The 23949-nt window shown below is 56.5% G+C and overlaps 1 protein-coding gene and 1 long non-coding RNA gene across 3 annotated transcripts in view; one reads left to right on the top strand and one right to left on the bottom strand.

The window, feature by feature from the left end:
- Window positions 1–23949, top strand: part of LOC119564357 — an 88211-nt gene that overhangs the window by 46646 nt on the left and 17616 nt on the right. The gene's annotated exons all lie outside the window — the stretch shown is intronic.
- Window positions 1–23949, bottom strand: part of LOC102946828 (deleted in malignant brain tumors 1 protein) — a 62855-nt gene that overhangs the window by 36079 nt on the left and 2827 nt on the right. The window contains exons 2-5 of the mRNA XM_043534839.1: window positions 12469–12495; window positions 10737–11066; window positions 1655–1984; window positions 533–862 (exon numbers count right to left, since the gene is read on the bottom strand). Of these exons, the coding sequence (XP_043390774.1) occupies window positions 533–862; window positions 1655–1984; window positions 10737–11066; window positions 12469–12490 (1012 nt within the window). The 5' untranslated portion in view covers window positions 12491–12495. The remainder of the gene's footprint in view (window positions 1–532; window positions 863–1654; window positions 1985–10736; window positions 11067–12468; window positions 12496–23949) is intronic.

The following is a 23949-nucleotide window of genomic DNA, read 5'->3' as shown; positions in this document are numbered from 1 at the left end:
GGAAGTGGGGAAGAATTATGTCTTTCTTAGTTACTGCAGGTTTGAAAATTAGGCCTGTGAGATTGCCCAACTAGAGCATAATGCGTCACTGCAGCCAATGGCCCACCAGCAGAGGCCACACCTGCTGACTTACCATGGTCAGGTAACTAGCTGCAGACTGTTGATTAGACATCTCCAGGTATAAAGATTCCTGTTCCCATCTTACCCCTTATCTGAACAACCCGTTGCTAGGCGGCTGCTGGCCAGATCCCTGGGACCTGCCCCAGTTCCTTATCCTTGTTCCTGACTTCTCCTTCCTCACCCAGTTCCTGTTCCTTGCTCCTGTTACCGTCCCTTGCTCCTGGCGCCTGTTTCCTGGCCCAGGGAGCGGTGTATGTCTCACAGGGACACAGCACACCCTGCAGCACAGCCCCCCAGCACCTCGCTGAGACACTAGGGTCAGCACTGGCTCAGACAGGAAAGAAGGGACTGTGCTGAAAGCTTCCCAGCCTGTTCCAGGCAGCACCCCAGTGACGTGACAGAGGAGGGTTACCTGAGCACACAACACTGGCATCTTCTCCGTGGTGACAGTTACTCTTTCCCCAAGGCCTAGCCCTGCATTCGGTGAGGGCAGCTTCTGTCCCTGTGCAGTTAACCTCATCCAGCCAGATACGGTCATATCCTCTCTCAAAGTGAGCCCGCCCTGGGGCTGATAACGCCGTCCCACAGCCCAGCTGCCTGCACACGACTCCAGCATCAGTTAAATCCCAGCCGTCATCACACACGGTTCCCCACTGATGGTTGTGAAGCACCTCGACTCTCCCAGCGCAGCGATTGGGGCCATTCACCAGTTGGAGAGGACCTGGGTCTGGAATGACCGACTCTGCAAATGCAATAAATACTCAAGGAGATTCCTGTGCATCTGATCACAAGTGATGCTGATGACTGTATCGCCTACCACGGATGGATGTGACTGGCCTCCTCACACAGCCCCTCCATGCCAAGGGCTCAGTCCCCACCGCTGACATGCTGCCACTTCGGGGTGGGACAGGGCAGCTGAGAGTCAGGGCACAGAAATATGGTGACTGTGCAGACAGGAAGTTGGGGGAAATGTTTGTCCAGTCAGAGCTGGGGGGGACGTTACAGGTTCAGGGCTAATTGTTTGTGGTGCAAATTGTCCAGCCTGGCTGAGTTAGGAGCCCAACTCTTGTCAAAGTGACCCTGGGTTTCTAGTCCCCAGGAGCGACTGCAAGCTCTGTTTGACACCAAGTCCCACAGCTGGGATCCATGCTTATCCAGCGCCCCATTGTGCCAGGGAGGGCGGGGGATCAGAGCGATCAGAGCGGGGAGAGGGCCTCTCACTGTGCCCCACACTCCACCCTCTGCAGCTCACGCCCCCTAGCGCCGCTCTGGGGAACTGTGAGCGTCGCTGACTGTGAGGCGAGAGCCCCATACGCTGCAGCACAGACCTTTTGTCAGCCAGCGGGAGGACTGGGGTCAGCCCAGACTGCTAGGGGAGAGCACCCCCTCCTGTGTTCCCAGCCTGCTCCCTTCAGTACAGGCCCATAGCGCTGCGCTGGGGCACGGGAACTCAGATCGGGAACCAGGGGCTGGGCTGAAAGCTTCCTAATCCACTCCCTGCAGCACCCACCGTGACAGAAGAGATGAGGCTTACCTGAGCACACAACACTGGCATCTTCCACGTGGTTACAGTTATGCTCTCCCCAAGGCCGAGCCTTGCATTCGGAGAGGGCAGCTTCTGTCCCTGTGCAGTTAACCTCATCCAGCCAGATACGATTAGTTCCCTGTCGAAACCGAGACCCGCGTGGGGCTGATAACGCTGTCCCACAGCCCAGCTGCCTGCACACGACTCTGGCCTCGGTTAAATCCCAGCCGTCATCACACACGGTTCCCCACTGCTCGTTGTGAAGCACCTCGACTCTCCCAGCGCAGCGACTCGGGCCGTTCACCAGTCGGAGCTGAGCCACTTCTGAAATGCCAGAGTCTGCAAACACCCCAAGGGGATAAACACTCAGGGAGTTTCCTGTGCATCGGATCACTAGTGACACTGGAGAATGTAGTGCTTCCCACGTACGGGTCCACACAGTGAATACCCATCACGGGCTCACTCCCCACCACTGACATGCTCCCGCTTCTGGGGTGAATCAGGGCAGCTGAGAGACAAGCTCGGCAAAGTTGGCTGAGCTGTTTATGCAGGAAATGGGAAAGAATTAGGCATCTCCCATGCACTACAGGCCTCAAGCCCAGATCCACGAGTTTGCTGAACTACAGCCTGACCTGTCACATCACCGGGAGATGCGGGAATTGTAGCTAATGGGCCACCAGCAGAGGCCCACCCACCACGAGCAGGTGACGAGAAGCAGACTGCTGATTGGACACCTCCAGCTGTAAAGCTCCCTGTTCCCATCCTACCCTTTGTCTGAGCAACTTCTTGCTAAGGCTGCTGCTGGCCAGACCCCAGGGACCAGATTCCTGCCACCTCACACGATTCCTCCTCCTTGCTCCCGTTACCACCCCTAGTTCCTGGCTCCAGCTGCCTGGCCCGGGCCAGTTCCTCCTCCTTGCTCCCGTTACCACCCCTAGTTCCTGGCTCCAGCTGCCTGGCCCGGGCCAGTTCCTCCTCCTTGTTCCCGTTACCGCCCCTTGTTCCTGGCTCCTGCTGCCTGGCCGGGCCAGTTCCTCCTCCTTGTTCCCGTTACCGCCCCTTGTTCCTGGCTCCAGCTGCCTGGCCCGGGCCAGTTCCTCCTCCTTGCTCCCGTTACCACCCCTAGTTCCTGGCTCCTGCTGCCTGGCCCGGGCCAGTTCCTCCTCCTTGTCCCCGTTAGCACCCCTAGTTCCTGGCTCCTGCTGCCTGGCCCGGGCCAGTTCCTCCTCCTTGTTCCCGTTACCACCCCTTGTTCCTGGCTCCTGCTGCCTGGCCTGGGCCAGTTCCTCCTCCTTGCTCCCGTTACCACCCCTAGTTCCTGGCTCCAGCTGCCTGGCCCGGGCCAGTTCCTCCTCCTTGTTCCCGTTACCACCCCTAGTTCCTGGCTCCTGCTGCCTGGCCCGGGCCAGTTCCTCCTCCTTGTTCCCGTTACCACCCCTTGTTCCTGGCTCCTGCTGCCTGGCCGGGCCAGTTCCTCCTCCTTGTTCCCGTTACCACCCCTAGTTCCTGGCTCCTGCTGCTTGGCCCGGGCCAGTTCCTCCTCCTTGCTCCCGTTACCGCCCCTTGTTCCTGGCTCCTGCTGCCTGGCCCGGGCCAGTTCCTCCTCCTTGCTCCCGTTACCACCCCTTGTTCCTGGCTCCTGCTGCCTGGCCGGGCCAGTTCCTCCTCCTTGTTCCCGTTACCACCCCTTGTTCCTGGCTCCTGCTGCCTGGCCCGGGCCAGTTCCTCCTCCTTGTTCCCGTTACCGCCCCTTGTTCCTGGCTCCAGCTGCCTGGCCCGGGCCAGTTCCTCCTCCTTGCTCCCGTTACCACCCCTAGTTCCTGGCTCCTGCTGCCTGGCCCGGGCCAGTTCCTCCTCCTTGCTCCCGTTACCACCCCTAGTTCCTGGCTCCTGCTGCCTGGCCCGGGCCAGTTCCTCCTCCTTGCTCCCGTTACCACCCCTTGTTCCTGGCTCCTGCTGCCTGGCCGGGCCAGTTCCTCCTCCTTGTTCCCGTTACCACCCCTTGTTCCTGGCTCCTGCTGCCTGGCCCGGGCCAGTTCCTCCTCCTTGCTCCCGTTACCACCCCTTGTTCCTGGCTCCTGCTGCCTGGCCCGGGCCAGTTCCTCCTCCTTGTTCCCGTTACCACCCCTAGTTCCTGGCTCCTGCTGCCTGGCCCGGGCCACTTCCTCCTCCTTGCTCCCGTTACCACCCCTAGTTCCTGGCTCCTGCTGCCTGGCCCGGGCCAGTTCCTCCTCCTTGCTCCCGTTACCACCCCTTGTTCCTGGCTCCTGCTGCCTGGCCCGGGCCAGTTCCTCCTCCTTGTTCCCGTTACCACCCCTAGTTCCTGGCTCCTGCTGCTTGGCCCGGGCCAGTTCCTCCTCCTTGTTCCCGTTACCACCCCTAGTTCCTGGCTCCTGCTGCTTGGCCCGGGCCAGTTCCTCTTCCTCGTTCCCGTTAGCACCCCTAGTTCCTGGCTCCTGCTGCCTGGCCCGGGCCAGTTCCTCCTCCTTGCTCCCGTTACCACCCCTAGTTCCTGGCTCCTGCTGCCTGGCCCGGGCCAGTTCCTCCTCCTTGTTCCCGTTACCACCCCTAGTTCCTGGCTCCTGCTGCTTGGCCCGGGCCAGTTCCTCTTCCTCGTTCCCGTTACCACCCCTTGTTCCTGGCTCCTGCTGCCTGGCCCGGGCCAGTTCTTCCTCCTTGCTCCCGTTACCGCCCCTTGTTCCTGGCTCCTGCTGCCTGGCCCGGGCCAGTTCTTCCTCCTTGCTCCCGTTACCGCCCCTTGTTCCTGGCTCCTGCTGCCTGGCCCGGGCCAGTTCCTCCTCATTGCTCCCGTTACCGCCCCTTGTTCCTGGCTCCTGCTGCTTGGCCCGGGCCAGTTCCTCCTCATTGCTCCCATTACCGCCCCTTGTTCCTGGCTCCTGCTGCTTGGCCCGGGCCAGTTCTTCCTCCTTGTTCCCGTTAGCACCCCTAGTTCCTGGCTCCTGCTGCCTGGCCCGGGCCAGTTCCTCCTCCTTGCTCCCGTTACCACCCCTTGTTCCTGGCTCCTGCTGCCTGGCCCGGGCCAGTTCCTCCTCCTTGCTCCCGTTACCGCCCCTTGTTCCTGGCTCCTGCTGCCTGGCCCGGGCCAGTTCCTCCTCCTTGCTCCCGTTACCACCCCTAGTTCCTGGCTCCTGCTGCCTGGCCCGGGCCAGTTCCTCCTCCTTGCTCCTGTTACCACCCCTTGTTCCTGGCTCCTGCTGCCTGGCCCGGGCCAGTTCCTCCTCCTTGCTCCCGTTACCGCCCCTTGTTCCTGGCTCCTGCTGCCTGGCCTGGGCCAGTTCCTCCTCCTTGTTCCCGTTACCACCCCTAGTTCCTGGCTCCTGCTGCCTGGTCGGGCCAGTTCCTCCTCCTTGTTCCCGTTACCACCCCTAGTTCCTGGCTCCTGCTGCCTGGCCCGGGCCAGTTCCTCCTCCTTGTTCCCGTTACCACCCCTAGTTCCTGGCTCCTGCTGCCTGGCCCGGGCCAGTTCCTCCTCCTTGTTCCCGTTAGCACCCCTAGTTCCTGGCTCCTGCTGCCTGGTCGGGCCAGTTCCTCCTCCTTGTTCCCGTTACCACCCCTAGTTCCTGGCTCCTGCTGCCTGGCCCGGGCCAGTTCCTCCTCCTTGTTCCCGTTACCACCCCTAGTTCCTGGCTCCTGCTGCCTGGCCCGGGCCAGTTCCTCCTCCTTGCTCCCGTTACCACCCCTTGTTCCTGGCTCCTGCTGCCTGGCCCGGGCCAGTTCCTCCTCCTTGCTCCTGTTACCACCCCTAGTTCCTGGCTCCAGCTGCCTGGCCCGGGCCAGTTCCTCCTCCTTGTTCCCGTTACCACCCCTAGTTCCTGGCTCCTGCTGCCTGGCCCGGGCCAGTTCCTCCTCCTCGTTCCCGTTACCACCCCTTGTTCCTGGCTCCTGCTGCCTGGCCCGGGCCAGTTCCTCCTCCTTGTTCCCGTTACCACCCCTAGTTCCTGGCTCCTGCTGCTTGGCCCGGGCCAGTTCCTCCTCCTTGTTCCCGTTACCACCCCTAGTTCCTGGCTCCTGCTGCCTGGCCCGGGCCAGTTCCTCCTCCTTGCTCCCGTTACCACCCCTTGTTCCTGGCTCCTGCTGCCTGGCCCGGGCCAGTTCCTCCTCCTTGCTCCTGTTACCACCCCTAGTTCCTGGCTCCTGCTGCCTGGCCCGGGCCAGTTCCTCCTCCTTGTTCCCGTTACCACCCCTAGTTCCTGGCTCCTGCTGCCTGGCCGGGCCAGTTCCTCCTCCTTGTTCCCGTTACCACCCCTAGTTCCTGGCTCCTGCTGCCTGGCCCGGGCCAGTTCCTCCTCCTCGTTCCCGTTAGCACCCCTAGTTCCTGACTCCAGCTGCCTGGCCCGGGCCAGTTCCTCCTCCTTGCTCCCGTTACCACCCCTAGTTCCTGACTCCAGCTGCCTGGCCCGGGCCAGTTCCTCCTCCTTGCTCCTGTTACCACCCCTAGTTCCTGGCTCCTCCTGCCTGGCCCGGGCCAGTTCCTCCTCCTTGCTCCCGTTACCACCCCTAGTTCCTGGCTCCTGCTGCCTGGCCCGGGCCAGTTCCTCCTCCTTGCTCCCGTTACCACCCCTAGTTCCTGGCTCCAGCTGCCTGGCCCGGGCCAGTTCCTCCTCCTTGTTCCCGTTACCGCCCCTTGTTCCTGGCTCCTGCTGCCTGGCCCGGGCCAGTTCCTCCTCCTTGTTCCCGTTACCGCCCCTTGTTCCTGGCTCCTGCTGCCTGGCCCGGGCCAGTTCCTCCTCCTTGCTCCCGTTACCACCCCTTGTTCCTGGCTCCTGCTGCCTGGCCCGGGCCAGTTCCTCCTCCTTGTTCCCGTTACCACCCCTTGTTCCTGGCTCCTGCTGCCTGGCCCGGGCCAGTTCCTCCTCCTCGTTCCCGTTAGCACCCCTAGTTCCTGACTCCAGCTGCCTGGCCCGGGCCAGTTCCTCCTCCTTGCTCCCGTTACCACCCCTAGTTCCTGACTCCAGCTGCCTGGCCCGGGCCAGTTCCTCCTCCTTGCTCCTGTTACCACCCCTAGTTCCTGGCTCCTGCTGCCTGGCCCGGGCCAGTTCCTCCTCCTTGCTCCCGTTACCACCCCTTGTTCCTGGCTCCTGCTGCCTGGCCCGGGCCAGTTCCTCCTCCTTGCTCCCGTTACCACCCCTAGTTCCTGGCTCCTGCTGCCTGGCCCGGGCCAGTTCCTCCTCCTTGCTCCCGTTACCACCCCTAGTTCCTGGCTCCAGCTGCCTGGCCCGGGCCAGTTCCTCCTCCTTGTTCCCGTTACCGCCCCTTGTTCCTGGCTCCAGCTGCCTGGCCCGGGCCAGTTCCTCCTCCTTGTTCCCGTTACCGCCCCTTGTTCCTGGCTCCTGCTGCCTGGCCCGGGCCAGTTCCTCCTCCTTGCTCCCGTTACCACCCCTTGTTCCTGGCTCCTGCTGCCTGGCCCGGGCCAGTTCCTCCTCCTTGCTCCCGTTACCACCCCTAGTTCCTGGCTCCTGCTGCCTGGCCCGGGCCAGTTCCTCCTCCTTGCTCCCGTTACCACCCCTAGTTCCTGGCTCCAGCTGCCTGGCCCGGGCCAGTTCCTCCTCCTTGTTCCCGTTACCGCCCCTTGTTCCTGGCTCCAGCTGCCTGGCCCGGGCCAGTTCCTCCTCCTTGTTCCCGTTACCGCCCCTTGTTCCTGGCTCCTGCTGCCTGGCCCGGGCCAGTTCCTCCTCCTTGCTCCCGTTACCACCCCTAGTTCCTGGCTCCTGCTGCCTGGCCCGGGCCAGTTCCTCCTCCTTGTCCCCGTTAGCACCCCTAGTTCCTGGCTCCTGCTGCCTGGCCCGGGCCAGTTCCTCCTCCTTGTTCCCGTTACCACCCCTTGTTCCTGGCTCCTGCTGCCTGGCCCGGGCCAGTTCCTCCTCCTTGCTCCCGTTACCACCCCTAGTTCCTGGCTCCAGCTGCCTGGCCCGGGCCAGTTCCTCCTCCTTGTTCCCGTTACCACCCCTAGTTCCTGGCTCCTGCTGCCTGGCCCGGGCCAGTTCCTCCTCCTTGTTCCCGTTACCACCCCTAGTTCCTGGCTCCTGCTGCCTGGCCCGGGCCAGTTCCTCCTCCTTGCTCCCGTTACCACCCCTTGTTCCTGGCTCCTGCTGCCTGGCCCGGGCCAGTTCCTCCTCCTTGCTCCCGTTACCACCCCTAGTTCCTGGCTCCAGCTGCCTGGCCCGGGCCAGTTCCTCCTCCTTGTTCCCGTTAGCACCCCTAGTTCCTGGCTCCTGCTGCCTGGTCGGGCCAGTTCCTCCTCCTTGTTCCCGTTACCACCCCTAGTTCCTGGCTCCTGCTGCCTGGCCCGGGCCAGTTCCTCCTCCTTGTTCCCGTTACCACCCCTAGTTCCTGGCTCCTGCTGCCTGGCCCGGGCCAGTTCCTCCTCCTTGCTCCCGTTACCACCCCTTGTTCCTGGCTCCTGCTGCCTGGCCCGGGCCAGTTCCTCCTCCTTGCTCCCGTTACCACCCCTAGTTCCTGGCTCCAGCTGCCTGGCCCGGGCCAGTTCCTCCTCCTTGTTCCCGTTAGCACCCCTAGTTCCTGGCTCCTGCTGCCTGGTCGGGCCAGTTCCTCCTCCTTGTTCCCGTTACCACCCCTAGTTCCTGGCTCCTGCTGCCTGGCCCGGGCCAGTTCCTCCTCCTTGTTCCCGTTACCACCCCTAGTTCCTGGCTCCTGCTGCCTGGCCCGGGCCAGTTCCTCCTCCTTGCTCCCGTTACCACCCCTAGTTCCTGGCTCCTGCTGCCTGGCCCGGGCCAGTTCCTCCTCCTTGCTCCCGTTACCACCCCTAGTTCCTGGCTCCTGCTGCCTGGCCCGGGCCAGTTCCTCCTCCTTGCTCCCGTTACCACCCCTAGTTCCTGGCTCCTGCTGCCTGGCCCGGGCCAGTTCCTCCTCCTTGCTCCCGTTACCACCCCTAGTTCCTGACTCCAGCTGCCTGGCCCGGGCCAGTTCCTCCTCCTTGCTCCCGTTACCACCCCTTGTTCCTGGCTCCTGCTGCCTGGCCCGGGCCAGTTCCTCCTCCTTGTTCCCGTTACCACCCCTTGTTCCTGGCTCCTGCTGCCTGGCCCGGGCCAGTTCCTCCTCCTTGTTCCCGTTACCACCCCTTGTTCCTGGCTCCTGCTGCCTGGCCCGGGCCAGTTCCTCCTCCTTGCTCCTGTTACCACCCCTAGTTCCTGGCTCCTGCTGCCTGGCCCGGGCCAGTTCCTCCTCCTTGTTCCCGTTACCACCCCTAGTTCCTGGCTCCTGCTGCCTGGCCCGGGCCAGTTCCTCCTCCTTGCTCCTGTTACCGCCCCTTGTTCCTGGCTCCTGCTGCCTGGCCCGGGCCAGTTCCTCCTCCTTGTTCCCGTTACCACCCCTAGTTCCTGGCTCCTGCTGCCTGGCCCTGTGCCTGCTCCTTGCTCCCGTTACTGCCCATTTTTCCTGCTTCCTCACCCTAACTCCAGGGACCAATTCTGACTGCGGCTTGACCTTGGGCAAGGCTTCGGACTCTGTTTCTGGCTTTCACCATTTGTGTGACGTCCAGCCGTGATCCTGATGTCACCCTGGTTCTGACCACTAGGCCACACCACCTTGTTACTGGCCCTGACAGTGTCCAATCCCGTCTGCCCAAGGATAACATTAGTTAAGTTGCCAATTTCCCGGGACAATGCAGTCAGGAGCATGATGCTCAGCAAAGTGACGCAGGGTTCCCAGTCCCAGTGAACAACAGGCTCCAGCTGACACTGAATCTGACTGGAAGGACCAATGGCGACGGAGTGCCAGACTGTGCCATAGCTTGGAATGGAAATGGAGCAAGCAGAGAGGGGGAAGGTTTCTCAGAGGGACACATACACATCTCCCTGCAGCACAGCCCCCCAGCACCTCGCTGAGACACTAGGGTCAGCACTGGCTCAGACAGGAAAGCAGGGACTGTCCTGAAAGCTTCCCAGCCTGTTCCAGGCAGCACCCCCAGTGACGTGACAGAGGAGGGTTACCTGAGCACACAACACTGGCATCTTCTCCGTGGTGACAGTTACTCTTTCCCCAAGGCCGAGCCCTGCATTCGGTGAGGGCAGCTTCTGTCCCTGTGCAGTTAACCTCACCCAGCCAGATACGGTCATATCCTCTCTCAAAGTGAGCCCGCCCTGGGGCTGATAACGCCGTCCCACAGCCCAGCTGCCTGCACACGACTCCAGCATCAGTTAAGTCCCAGCCCTCATCACACACGGTTCCCCACTGATGGTTGTGAAGCACCTCGACTCTCCCAGCGCAGCGATTGGGGCCATTCACCAGTTGGAGAGGACCTGGGTCTGGAATGACCGACTCTGCAAATGCAATAAATACTCAAGGAGATTCCTGTGCATCTGATCACAAGTGATGCTGATGACTGTATCGCCTACCACGGATGGGTGTGACTGGCCTCCTCACACAGCCCCTCCATGCCAAGGGCTCAGTCCCCACCGCTGACATGCTGCCACTTCGGGGTGGGACAGGGCAGCTGAGAGTCAGGGCACAGAAATATGGTGACTGTGCAGACAGGAAGTTGGGGGAAATGTTTGTCCAGTCAGAGCTGGGGGGGACGTTACAGGTTCAGGGCTAATTGTTTGTGGTGCAAATTGTCCAGCCTGGCTGAGTTAGGAGCCCAACTCTTGTCAAAGTGACCCTGGGTTTCTAGTCCCCAGGAGCGACTGCAAGCTCTGTTTGACACCAAGTCCCACAGCTGGGATCCATGCTTACCCAGCGCCCCATTGTGCCAGGGAGGGCGGGGGATCAGAGCGATCAGAGCGGGGAGAGGGCCTCTCACTGTGCCCCACACTCCACCCTCTGCAGCTCACGCCCCCTAGCGCCGCTCTGGGGAACTGTGAGCGTCGCTGACTGTGAGGCGAGAGCCCCATACCCTGCAGCACAGACCTTTTGTCAGCCAGCGGGAGGACTGGGGTCAGCCCAGACTGCTAGGGGAGAGCACCCCCTCCTGTGTTCCCAGCCTGCTCCCTTCAGTACAGGCCCATAGCGCTGCGCTGGGGCACGGGAACTCAGATGGGGAACAGGGGCTGGGCTGAAAGCTTCCTAATCCACTCCCTGCAGCACCCACCGTGACAGAAGAGATGAGGCTTACCTGAGCACACAACACTGGCATCTTCCACGTGGTTACAGTTATGCTCTCCCCAAGGCCGAGCCTTGCATTCGGAGAGGGCAGCTTCTGTCCCTGTGCAGTTAACCTCATCCAGCCAGATACGGTCAGATCCCTGTCCAAACCGAGACTCACGTGGGGCCGATAACGCCGTCCCACAGCCCAGCTGCCTGCACACGACTCTGGCCTCAGTTAAATCCCAGGTGTCATCACACACGGTTCCCCACTGCTCGTCGTGAAGCACCTCGACTCTCCCAGCGCAGCGACTCGGGCCGTTCACCAGTCGGAGCTGAGCCACTTCTGAAATGCCTGAGTCTGCAAACACCCCAAGGGGATAAACACTCAGGGATGGGCTAGAGGAAAGGAATATGAGGCTTGTTCGCTATCGTTTGCTCTGGCTCATTCAGTCTCAGTGTGGCAGACTGGCTGGCTCCGGGGGGCTGAGAATGGGACACTGGGGGGTTCCTCTCTGGAGGTCACCAGCTCTGATCCAGCCCCAGGCACGGTGGAATGGCTGACTCATGGGATGGAGGATGGGACACAGGGTCTTTCCTCCAGGGGACTCTGGCTCTGTGCGAGGAGGATGAGGTGACGCAGTATTGGGGGAAGGAGACCTGGATCTTTTCCCCTGGAGGGCACCGGTTCCCGTTTGGCCCCAGCTCAGGCAGGGGCTGTGGCTGGCGTGGGGGGAACAGGCACTGCACTTTCACGTCTTGGGGCCCTGCGTCCAAGCTGGTAGTGAGTGGAAGTTGCAGCCATTGCAGCTCTCTGATGCCCAAAATGTGAAATGAGCTGCTGGGGTTAATTCCCCTCCATGACAGGACAGGTGTGTGCAGCCCAGCCCAGCCCTCAGTCCGAGCGGCTCCCAGCCGAGGGGCAAAGGGCGTAACTGGTCAGGAGACTGAACTGCCCTTTGCCCCTGCCCGAGCCCCCTCCCCGTCTGCGCCCCGATGCCCCCGTCTACCAGAGCCAACAGCAGCAGCCTCATGGGGCTGTAGTTCTGCTCCCCGAAAGCCTCCACTGGGGCTGACTCGGCTCCTCTATATTCCACAGTATCCACATAGACAGGGCCAGCCCCGTGCTGAACTGAGCACTGTCCTGGTGCTGAGGGTGCCACAGCAGCCCAGCTCCTGGCACCCCACCGCCACCTCCTGCAGGCCCCAGCTGGTGTCACTCACGGCACCTCCACTCCCCCAGTGCAGGGACTGGGGCCATGCACCAGCTACAGCCAGAGCTGAGCTGAAATGGCTCTAACAATAACTAAAGGCAAAAATATCTCTTGGGGCAGAGCCTATTCCAGGGGAAATCTGGGCCACCCCAGACTTAAGCGGCTCAGCCAGGAGCTGCCACAGCCCAAATGTAACTCGGACTTGCTAGGCAAGGCTGAGTTCTCGAGATGCTGGGTGGCCTGAGTATTTCCACAGGGACCCAATAGCCAGGATGCCCTTCACTCTGCCACACAGTCCACCTTGTTAACAATTCACTGGTGGGGAAACTGAGGCACATAGTGAGGCAGTGATAGGCTGAGTCCACAGGGTGAGTCTGGCAGAGGCAGGATTTGAACCCAGGTCTCCAGTTCTACATTTGAACCACTAGATTAAATCATCTTAACTCTGCCCTTCCCCACCCCGATTTATAAGCCAGCTGCACACAGAGCTGCACCTTGCAGCATGCACCCCACATACACCCCGCACCCTCTGCCTATGTTCGTATTTACCTGCCAAGGGGAATCCTGTCATGGAAGCTGAAAGAAAGCAAAGAGATGAGGTAAGTCTCTGTCTCCATGATTGGACATTTCAGGGATCTCCAAACACTGGCTGATGTAAGTAGTGGCCTGAGTAAGCTCTCCCCTGCCATCTGTTGATGCACTGGGAGAAAAGGTCTCAGCTGCATGTTATATTTCAGTGACCCTAGCTACTGACTCTCAGGGAGGTGGATTGCCTACACTGATGGGAGAACCTCTTCTGTCAGCGTTGGTAGCATCTACACTGTAATGTTTCCAGTGCAGAGGAGCCCTAAGTAGCCGACAAAATACAAGATGTGGTGAGCGATGTCAGAACCAATGACACTGCACCCGCCCTTCCAAACCGAGCCACCTGCTTTCACACTGCCTGCATCACTGAAGGTCCCACACACCCTGCTCCCCCTAGGCCTTACTGGGGCTAGTATCCCCTGACCCTGGAGTGTGACAACCCCACACACCTTGTAATGGGATGCAAAAGTGTATTATATTGTTCAGCCACTAGGTGGTGATGTGTGTAAAATCCCTTATTTTAAGCTGATCTCAGCCATTCCTGGCAGAGCATTAAAGGATTGTGGTATGTAAAAGCAAGCTCTGTGATCAGTCCATGTCTGGTACAGAAGAACATGACATGGTGTGTGGAGTAACATAAGAACATAAACAGAAGGAACAAAGCTACAAAGGTTGCAGGATCTCAACACCATGCCACTCTTTAGTGCCCTAGAGAACTTTAACTTTCACAAACTTCACCATGGATAGACTGGAAACAAGATTTCACATTGCTGCCAAGCTGCACAAGGAAACTGGAGGTATGCAGGTATCGTCTTCAATGTAGGCTATGGGAAGGAGGCAGAGCATATCTTTAAATCCTTTGACTTTACTGAAGACAGTCACCAAGGTGACTATGAAAGGGATCTGGCTCTGTTTGATGCATACATTATACATCAGAGAAATGTAGCTTATGAAAAAGCTTCTTTCCACCAGAGAACTCAAGAACCAGGGGAAAGTTTGGAATGTTTTATAAGAGCTCCACATATATTGGGAGAAAACTGTGATTTTGGGAATGCAAAGGTTGAAAATAACCCAATAATCAGCCTCTGTGTGCTAACAGATAAAAAAATTTCACAGCAGCTACAACTGAGGAGAGATTTAACTCTAGCCACAGCTATTCAAATAGCAAACCACTCTGAATTAGTCAAACAACAGAACAAAAGGCAGGAGCAAATTGATAAACCTGAAACTAGCTATGGTTTAGCTTAGGCTATGTCTACACTAGCACTTGCTGTGGTATAACTTATGTCACTCAGGAATGTGAAAAAGCCACCCCCTGAGCAATGTAAGTTACATCGACCTAAGCACAGTATGGACAGCGCTATGTGGGCAGAAGAAGCTGTCCTAACAACATAGCTACTGCCACTCATGGAACTGGAGTAGTGAAGCCAACTGGAGAGCTCTCCTGTCAGCTTAGGGCATGACGACACTTGCAGATGTAGAGGGCTGAGAGTTAAACCAGCCTTCAGGAACCGCAGCAGGGAAAACGCTGCCAAGTGTTTACACTCTCAGCTGGAAGCGCACTGGCGTGGCCACATTAGCATCTCTTGCAACGCCACAAAGAGCAGTGCATTGTGGTAGATATCCAAGTGTTCAAGTGGCTGCAACATGCTTTTCAAATGCGGGGGTGGGGTGGGGTGGAGTGTGACAGGGAGTGTGCTGTGTGTATGTGGGGGGATAGAGAGTGGGTTTTTGGGGTGCTGAGAGTGTGTCAGCATGCTGTCTTGTAAGTTCAGATGCCCCTCCCCACCACCTCTCTCTCACACATTCACAGCAAGCAACATTCCACACTAACGGTTGCTTTGTCCCGGAACAGATAAGCAGCCGGCTGTCAGAAACGGAGCTTTGAAAGGGCATATCCGCATTCCTACAGCCGATTCCAAAACAATGGCAAGAGTGGCCACTTGACTTAAGGGGATTATGGGATGTTTCGGGAGGCCGATCACAGCGCAGTAATGCAACACCTCGTTCACACTGATGCTGGGGTGTTTCAGCGGAGGCACAACCAGCGTTATGCTTCTCGGGGAGGTGGATTACCAGGAGCGCTCCAGCTGCAGAGTCCAGGCGCTCTAAGTGCCTTGCCAGTGTGGACGGGTCGGGAGTTAGGGCGCCTGGGGCTGCTTTAATGCACTCTAACTTGCAAGTGTGGCCAAGCCCTTAGGCCATGGCTACACTTGCAAGTGTAGAGCACTTTGAGTTAAACCAGCCTTCGTAGAGTGCAGTAGGGAAAGCGCTGCAGTCTGTCCACACTGACAGCTGCAAGCGCACTGGCATATCCACTTTTGTGGCACTTGCAGTTGCATTGGGAGCAGTGCATTGTGGGCAGCTATCCCACAGAGCACCTCTTCCCATTCTGGCGCTGTGGCTTGTGGGAAGGAGGCGGAGGGTGCAGGGCATTCTGGGTCCTGTCCCAATGCCCTGCGATGCATTGGTTCGCATCCCAGCAATCCCTCTGCTTCCATCCACAACTGACGCCATCTTTCAATGGTTTTTGTACTGCACGCTCTGTCTTCCCTTTTGGTCTGTGGGAATGGAGCCCGAACTGCTGAGGAATATGCTGACGAGTCTCGCCAGCACATCACGTTTGGCAGTCGAGTTACTCCTTAAGATCCAAGTGACAGTGAGGACTCAGACAATGATATTGATGTGAGTAATGCATACAACACGAGATTGCTTGTGGTATTCATGGACATGCTCACCACCACGGAACAGTGCTGTACCCTCCAGAACATTTGTGAAGGGAAGGGTGAAAGATTCACTCAGGCATGGAACTCGGAGGTTCAACACCTGAAGGCTGAATTTGACCAGCCACAGAGCAGGGCTATTAGAGGGGCCCAGCGTGGGGCTGCAAGGATTAGGGATGCCTCGAGGAAGCAATTTGAGGCTGAATGCCACCAGTAATGTCTGGTGCCCTGCACGGGAGTGAAGTGCAGTGGTTCCAATGTTAGTAGGAATCTGTGTTTGCTACGTATGATACACTGACTTGCAGTGCCTGTTGCTTTCCTGGGCTAAGGTATCTTTTATGTTATGCAATAATAAAGAATGTTTTCAGAGCAAAAAAATCCATTTAATGAAAAGAAAATGTATTTATTGAAAAGAAACACAACTGCTTGGGAAACACAAAGGGCAAAGGGGTGGGGTGGGGAACGGTACAATCACAGGTTTGCGTATGTCCTGTTATCATACTCAGCCTTCCTGTCTGGAGTGCTGTGCAATGAGTGCTGCACTTCAGGATGGCTATACTGCATGGTGATGGGGGTTGAGTGCAGTGGGTCAGGGTCCTAGTTTTCAGGGCTGGGTGGTGAAGCTACAGGTGTTAGAGGCAGCTGATTGCAATAAGAACTCGGATGTTGGGGAAAGTGGGTTGGAGGTGATATGGGGGCACAAGGGAAAGAGTTTTGGGACAAGGGCTGCCGTGGGGTTGGGCGCAGAAGTGCTCCATCTGCATGGCTACAAGCGCCTGGATTGAGTCTTCTTGGTGCTCCATGATGCTTATCAGCTGCTCTGTGCTTTGGTGCCGGTGATCCGCATTCTGCTGGAGGACTCTCCTTTCACTCTCCCGCCGCTCCTGCACTTTTTGATTTTCATTAAGGGAGTGCTGCATGACTTCATGCAGCATGTCCTCTTTGCTTCTACGTGGCCTCTTCCTGATTCTTTGCAGCCTCTCGGCCGGTGATAACACAGGCGGCTGAGATCTCAAGGTTGCATCTGTAAAGGCAAATGCAACACTTAACAGAGGCAGCATTGTTCACACCAGACAGAGCAATGATTCCCCCGTACTTAAGGAGGGCAAGCACAGTCTACACAATTGCATAATTTGCCTGTCCCAAAAGCGAGCGCACATAACCCCCAGGAGCCCCAAAATGGTGAGTAAGCACAGGGTCAAGGGAGACTGATTCTTTCATGGCTGTACTGTCCTCTGGGTTTCTGTGTCTTGGGGAGAGCCAACAGCTGCAGGGGGGCACCTATACTGAACACTGTCCCCACATTTTCCACAGGAGTTCGTCCTAAAAGATATCTCGTTGCTGAGGGTGACTTAGGAAGCAAGGGAGGGTCTTCTACTACAATCTAGCTTCCGCCCTGGCCCATAAGCCGCTTGCCTGTGTGCAGCAATGGCCCTCCCGCCCCTCATGGCACAGTGGCGCAGACATGTTAGCCTGACTGGGACAAGGACCACAGTGACTCTCCCATGAAACCTGCTTAAGCGCATTGCCCAAGTTCTGGATGAGACCTCTGAAGAGATCACTGAAGCCGATTACCAAGATGTGAGAGAGCACATCAATGCCGTATTCCGCATCTAGGCATGCATGCTGTCCTAACCCTCCTTGCCCCAAGAGCCCGCACTGAATAACTTCCTTCCCAAAATAAAAGCCGCTTACCGGGAACCTCCTCCGGAGTTTGTCCTTCCCCAAGCACCATCTGCCGCAGCTGGCTACCTTCCTCCTGGCTTGAGAACAGCTCCTGGCTGCAAGCATCTAGGGATGCCGGGGTGTCTTCCTCCTCCTGTGCACCCTCACTCCTGCTTTGCTTCTCCTCCTCCTGCCTTGTTGGACTGTGCTCTGAGGTGTCCATGGTGGTACTCGGAGTGGAGGTGGGGTTGCCCCCAAGTACCATGTCCAGCTCTTTGTAGAAATGGCAGGTTGCAGGAGCAGCACCAGAGCGGCTGTTTGCCTTGCGGGCTTTCTGGTAGGCATTCCGCAGCTCCTTCACTTTAACCCTACACTGCAGAGTGTCCTGGTCATGGCCCCTTTCCATCATGTCCCTTGGTATCTGCCCGAAGGTATCGTAATTCCTACGGCTGGAGTGAAGCTGGGACTGGACAGCTTCCTCCCCACAAACACGGATGATGTTCATCAGTGGGGATCTGCTTGATACATGCTGACTGCTGTAGGGACAATGGCTAGTCCTTCCCTGGGCTACTCCTACTGTGACTCCTGTAGTCTTGGTCTAGACATCTTCTGGGTCTCCGGTCTCCCTAGGCTGTGCTGCTCCCGGTGGCTCCAACCTCCGAGTGGTGTCCTCAGGTACCTGGGCACGTGCCTGAGTCTTGGCACCTCTGGCTTGCACAGTCTGGGGCTTCGACAGCTCCCGGGCTGGAGCCTGGGGCGTGAGTCCTTCCTCTCCAGCAGTCTGCCCTGACTGAGCTGTGCTGCTCCCTTTTATAGAAGCGCTACCCTTGGTGCATACCTGGTAGGGACATGGGGGTGTGGCCTCTTCTACCCACAGTGAGGAATTAACCCTTCCCCATCCAGTTTGGGGTAAGTGCACCCTGTCACATCCTCCCATAGCTGAAGTCACCTGAGGGCTGTGATTAGCCCTGGAGGTACTCTTAAATGCATGGGCCAGTTCACCACAGAAATGGCTTACTAAGACAAAAGCTTTGCATTCAGAGTGCATGTGATCAAAGAACCACAGAACATCAACCTTCTCAGCAGCAGCCTATCAACCACCATGGGCCTAGTGAGAAAGGTGGAAGAACTCACTGGAGGATTTGATGATATAACACAAAATCAACCTGTGGAACTCTTTGTGGCAGATGTTGTGAAGGCCCAAACTATAACATGGTTCAAAAGTTAGCGAAGTTCATGGAGGATAGGTCCACCAAAGACTATTAGCCAGGAGGCCAGGGATGGTATCTATAGCCTCTTTTTGCCAGAAGCTGGGAATGGGTGACAGGGGATGGATCACTTGATGATTACCTGTTCTGTTCATTCCCTCTGGGGCACCTGGCATTGGCCACTGTTGGAAGACAAGATACTGGGCTAGATGGACCATTGCTCTGATCTAGTATGGCCATTCTTATATTCTTATGATACTGGGGTTTTGAAAGGAGATCCAGTACAGATCAATTTAAGAGACATTGCTGAACTGTACAGTGTACAAACATTTCTACCAGAGAGACCTTGAAGAGACTAGCTGCAGATTTATGGAAATTCAGAGGCTGTCATTACCCAGTCATCATGTACTATTTTCCCAGGTATATAGAGATAATGTACTTGAAAGACATATCACAGTGTTATGGAGAAACTGAAGTGCACTTTTGCTCATTTTGGTATTCCAGAGCAACTAGTGAGAGACAACAGACCACAATTCAGAGCAGCAGAATTTGTCATTCCAAACTAAATATGATTTTGATCTTATTGTGAGCCTCCCACATTACCCCAAGCGAACGGAGAAGCTGAAAGAGCTGTACAGACAGCCAAGAAAATCCTACAGCAGGAAGTCCCATTCTTTGTTCTTCTGAGTTACAGATCAATGCCGATATCAGCTGCTGGATATAGTCCTGCACAACTCCTGATGGGAAAACAACTCAGAACAACAGGCTCTTTTCCAAAGTTGGACCAATCTTCAAAGGGGCCAGACATGAAGAGATTTGCCAAATCGGATAAAAAGGCAAAACTGAGATTATAGTAATGTCATTAGGGGTGGGGTATTGTAAAATGGGGCCTGTCAGGGTTTCCTCCCCACTCTGAACTCTGGGGTACAGATGTGGGGACCTGCATGAAAGACCCCCTAAGCTTATACTCCACAAGTTTAGGTTAAAAACTTCCCCAAGGCACAAATTCCTTGTCCTTGGACGGTATTGCTGCCACCACCAAGTGATTTAAACAAAAATTCGAGGGGGGGGGGCACTTGGAGCCCTATCCCCCCCAAAATATCCCCCCAAACCCCTTCACCCCCTTTCCTGGGGAGGCTTAAGAATAACATACCAACCAAATAGGTAAACAAGGTGAGCACAGACCAGACCCTTGGGTTTTTAGGATACTAAAAACTAATCAGGTTCTTAAAAGCAGAACTTTATTATAAAGAAAAAAAGTAAAAGAAGCACCTCTGTAAAATCAGGATGAAAGGTAATTTTACAGGGTAATAAACAGATTTAAAACACAGAGGATTCCCCTCTAGGCTCAACTTCAAAGTTACAAAACAGGAATAAACCTCCCTCTTAGCATAGGGAAAATTCACAAGCTAAAACAAAAGATAATCTAACACATTTCCTTGCTATTACTTACAATTTCTGTAATGTTAGATGTATCATTTCAGTAGGAGCTGGATTACCTGCTTGGTCTCTCTCTTTGTCTCAAGAGGGAACACAAAGAGAGCACAAACAAAACCTTCCTCCTCCCCCCAGATTTGAAAGTATCTTCTTTCCCCACTGGTCCTTCTGGTCAGGTGCCAACTAGGTTAATTGAACTGATTAACCCCTTACAGGTAAGTGATTCTGTACCTCTGGCCAAGAGGGATTTTATATTACTGCATACATAAAGGTTGTTACCCTTCCCTTTATATTTATGACAGGACCCTACTCCACCCTAAGTTATCTCGGTGAGAAGCAACCCATCTCTTACCAACCCTAGTGTTACCCAGAGGAACAGACTGGGCATGGTGCACAGTCCTTGGGAAGGGGAGGGACACTAGTAACTCCAGGGGACTTCCTTCCCCCAATTTACCTAGCAAGGCTACACCAGCAGGGCCTTGCCTACTGGGACCCGAGAACACCCTGGGATTGGGTTTAAGGCTGCAACCCAATTACCAGTCATCCTCCCTCTTGTGGGACCTCACAGCTACTTGTGAGACCTCAGGACTGAATCTGAACAATGGAAACTATTGCACAGGGGGTTCCAAATTGCCTCGTCCCCTCACCACAATACCTCCTCCCCAGCTTCTCCTCTTATCCATGTCGGGTCTATCTGCGAGCTGGAGTGCTCCTGCCTGGCTACTAGATAGATTCCCAATAAATAACATTCCCTTAACTGGGGTAGTAGGTTTATCCACACCTAAGCTGTTAAAAGGGGAACACACACAAAACGCCAACTCAAATACAACAGATTAATCTCTCTCAGGAACAGCCTGAAACTGGGAAAAAACTTATTAGCAGGTTTCAGAATATACTAAGCAGCTGAAAGGTTTAAAATATACTAAAACCATCATCACACTACAACCTACACCTGGATGGGAAGCATACCAAACTATTTACTCTGTATGTACACATACAAACCAACATACTTTTAACAGTAACAGTGTCTTCTCTGGGGTGCTGAAATTTCTCTGTTCAGTTTGCTAGTGCCAGAAAGGGGTGTGATGAGGGTGATGTCCCATTCCCTGAGCTAGGGCTTCCTTCGACGTTCCACAGAAATGATCACAGCAGTGTCCAGACTTTCCCCCTTTTTTTCTCTTTTTGTGCTAGCCCCACATCTTCCCCCCAACAGAGAGCCTAGTTTGGAAGGTCACTAGATATTGTTCCCCAGTAGCTTTTGTGAGTGACAAAGGCCCATCTCCCACACTGGTGAATGCCCCAGCCAAGTACTCACTGCGGGATCAGACCACTCAGCCCCTGAGACCAAGGATCAACTGAAAAGGAGAGAAATCAAGAAAAGAAAAACCCGTCCTCCTCTGAGCCACGGACTCCCTGACCTGCTGTGAGGTGGGGCTGCCTTAGTCCAGGCCGTGCATGGCTAACGCAGGGGCCTTGCCTCAGGACCAGATCAGAGAAGTCTCTGCAGAGCTGGCTGCAGTCATCAGCTTGGCTCAAGGGCTGCCAGAAACCCCCCAGGCCAGGGTAGTCATGGCTCCCTGCATGGCAGGTCTCAGGGCAGTAAGAGTGACTGGCAGTTTCTAGGATACCACAGCTCAGCCCTCTCTGCTGCCCACTCACTCCCCCTCGCTAGGTCTCTGCCTGTCTCCTGCTCCCTCACAGCAAGGTCATGATGCCCCAGGCTCCCCTGCAGCCCCGTCTCTGCTGCTGGGTTCGCTCCCCTCCATAGGGTCCTGCCAGGCTGGGCCTGTCACCATGTCATGGTGGGGCCCCCTCCCCTCACAAACTGTCATCCCACCCCCCTCACAAACCCTCATCCCACTCCTCGCTGAACCTCGCCCCACTCCTCACCCTGCCTCCTGACTGATCCTGGCCCTGCCACCCCACCGCCTCTCACCCCACTTGGCAACTCTTGCCCCACTCACAGGACATGCCCCACTCACCAACCCTGGCTCCAACCCCCCTCACCAACCCTCACCCTACCCTTGTCACTGACCCTGGCCCGGCTTCCCCGTGAACTCTCGCCCTGCCCCCCACACCAACTCTCACCCTGCTCACTGGCCCCACTCCCTGCCCCACCTCCAGACCCTCATCAACCCTCACCCTGCCCCCTTGCTGCCCCACCCTCTGAATGTCCCTGACCCCGCCCCTCACTGACCTGTGACACCCCCCCTCAGCAATCCTGACCCTGTCCCCTCACTGTTCATGGCCACATTCACGGGCCCCACCTCCCTAGCTGACTCTGGCTCCACTCCCCTCAGTGACCATGACCCCGTCCCCTTACACATCCTGCCTGCCTCACTGACCTTCACCCTGCCCTCCGACCAACCCTGGCCCCACCCCCTCACCAACCTTGGTGCTGTCCCCATCACTGACCCTCGCCGGACGCACTGACCCCAGCCCAGCCCCGCCCCACTTGCCAGCTCCCACATGTGTTACTAGGTCTTTACTCAGCCCCACCCAGTCCCCGGCCTCTCCCTGGCCCCACCCCAGCTCCTCCCCGGGGGCTGCTCTCGCTGTCTCCTTCCCCAACATGCATGAAGGCTAGATCTGAGCTGGGCTCCCTGATTGGCCCGGCTGCCTGGTCAATCAGACTGACTTGGGGTGATGGCTACTGCCCATTGGCCCTACTCCACAGTTCTCTGATTGGCCAGAGGTCCTCTCAGTCCCAGGGTCCCAAATCCACCTTGTCCCCTCCCCTCTCTCCTGGCATGGGGAGAGGGCAGCCAAACAACCCACCCAGTGCCAGTGAGAGCAGCTGGTCCCTACACGACAAGACACGTTTACAAGAGCCATCACTCTGTTTGAGACCTGCCGGGTCTAGGACCCGGTGACCGTGTTCACATCGAATTGGAAGAAGAAAAAGGATGGATGACTCCAGCGATAGTCAAGGGAAAGAATGCAGCGCCCAGATTACGTGTGACTGAGACTGACAGGGGGGAATCCAACAGAAACCATCCTCAGCTACAGTTAGTTCCTCAGAAGGAACAATCCACAGAGCAAGCCTGACAGAGAGCAGATGCAGAACAAATAGCCAACAACTCAAGGATTCCAAAACTACCCCAAGCAGTCATTGCAACTAATGGCCAGCCAGATGGCCAAGCTGCTACACATTGGCATTTTACAGTTAGGAACCCAGGATGGTTTAGAGACACTGGGCAGACTGATCTGTCCTGAACTTCACAGCCAGCATGACAGTGTGAATAAATGGCAGGAACATGGAACTTAATGGGGGAGATGGACTGGGATGTTAACCTGTAGTGCTCGCTCAGCCGCTGGGTGGCGCTGTGTGTAACATCCCTTATGGAGCCGAACCTCAGCCATACCTGGCAGGGCATTAAAGGATCTAACGATGAACTCAACTGGGGTGGGCGAACAAGTTCTGTAGTCAGACCACATCTGGAACAGGAGCATGACACACCCTGTTCCCGCCACGTCTGGCCAGGCCTTGCACTCTCCCTAGTGTGTGTGTGGGGGGCAGTTAGAGTGTTTGAGCTCCCCCTGCCCGCCTAGTGTAGGTGGGCGTTGTTACTGTAGTTACCATAGTCCTCTTTCAAACAGCATGTTAACTCGAATTAGGAAACTTCAGTTCGCGCCAGCAACGTCCACACAGGGCAGTCCAAGTGCAGCTCTTTGGTGCGCTCTGCAATTCACACTCCCGCAGTACGCTCTGTGTGCAATGTAGACATGCCGCATGACTGGGGAGTGTGCGTCCTTCCAAAAATGGGGGAAATTGGGTTTGAAAATTGGAGCACTGGAGTTCGAGCAAGAAGCCAGGATCGTGGGTGAGTTAATAATTGGTTTGGATTTCATTGGGGGAGGTAGATAAGCTGGAGGGTAGGCATAAGGTCCAGAGTGACCTAGACAAATTGGAGGATTGGGCCAAAAGAAATCTGATGAGGTTCAACAAGGACAAGTGCAGAGTCCTGCACTTAGGATGGAAGAATCCCATGCATTGCTACAGGCTGGGGACCGACTGGCTAAGTGGCAGTTCTGAAAAAAAGGACCTGGGGATTACCGTGGACAAGAATTGGGATATGAGTCAACAGTGTGCCCTTGTTGCCAAGAATGCCAATGGCATATTGGGCTGCATTAGTAGGAGCATTGCCAGCCGATCGAGGGAAGTGGTTATTCCCCTCTGTCACTGGTGAGGCCACATCTGGAGTATTGCGTCCACTTTTGGGGCCCCTACTACAGAAAGGATGTGTACAAATTGGAGAGAGTCCAGTTGAGGGCAACGGAAATGATTAGGGGGCTGGGGCACATGACTTATGAGGTGAGACTGAGGGAACTGGGCTTATTTAGTCTACAGAAGAGAAGAGTGAGGGGGGATTTGATAGCAGCCTTCAAGTACCTGAAGCGGGGTTCCAAAG

This window comes from Chelonia mydas, chromosome 23, assembly GCF_015237465.2.
Source record: "Chelonia mydas isolate rCheMyd1 chromosome 23, rCheMyd1.pri.v2, whole genome shotgun sequence".
NCBI classification, from domain to species: Eukaryota; Metazoa; Chordata; order Testudines; family Cheloniidae; genus Chelonia; species Chelonia mydas.
Note: the sequence above shows the minus strand (reverse complement) of the source record. Positions and strands in the feature narration are given on the sequence as shown.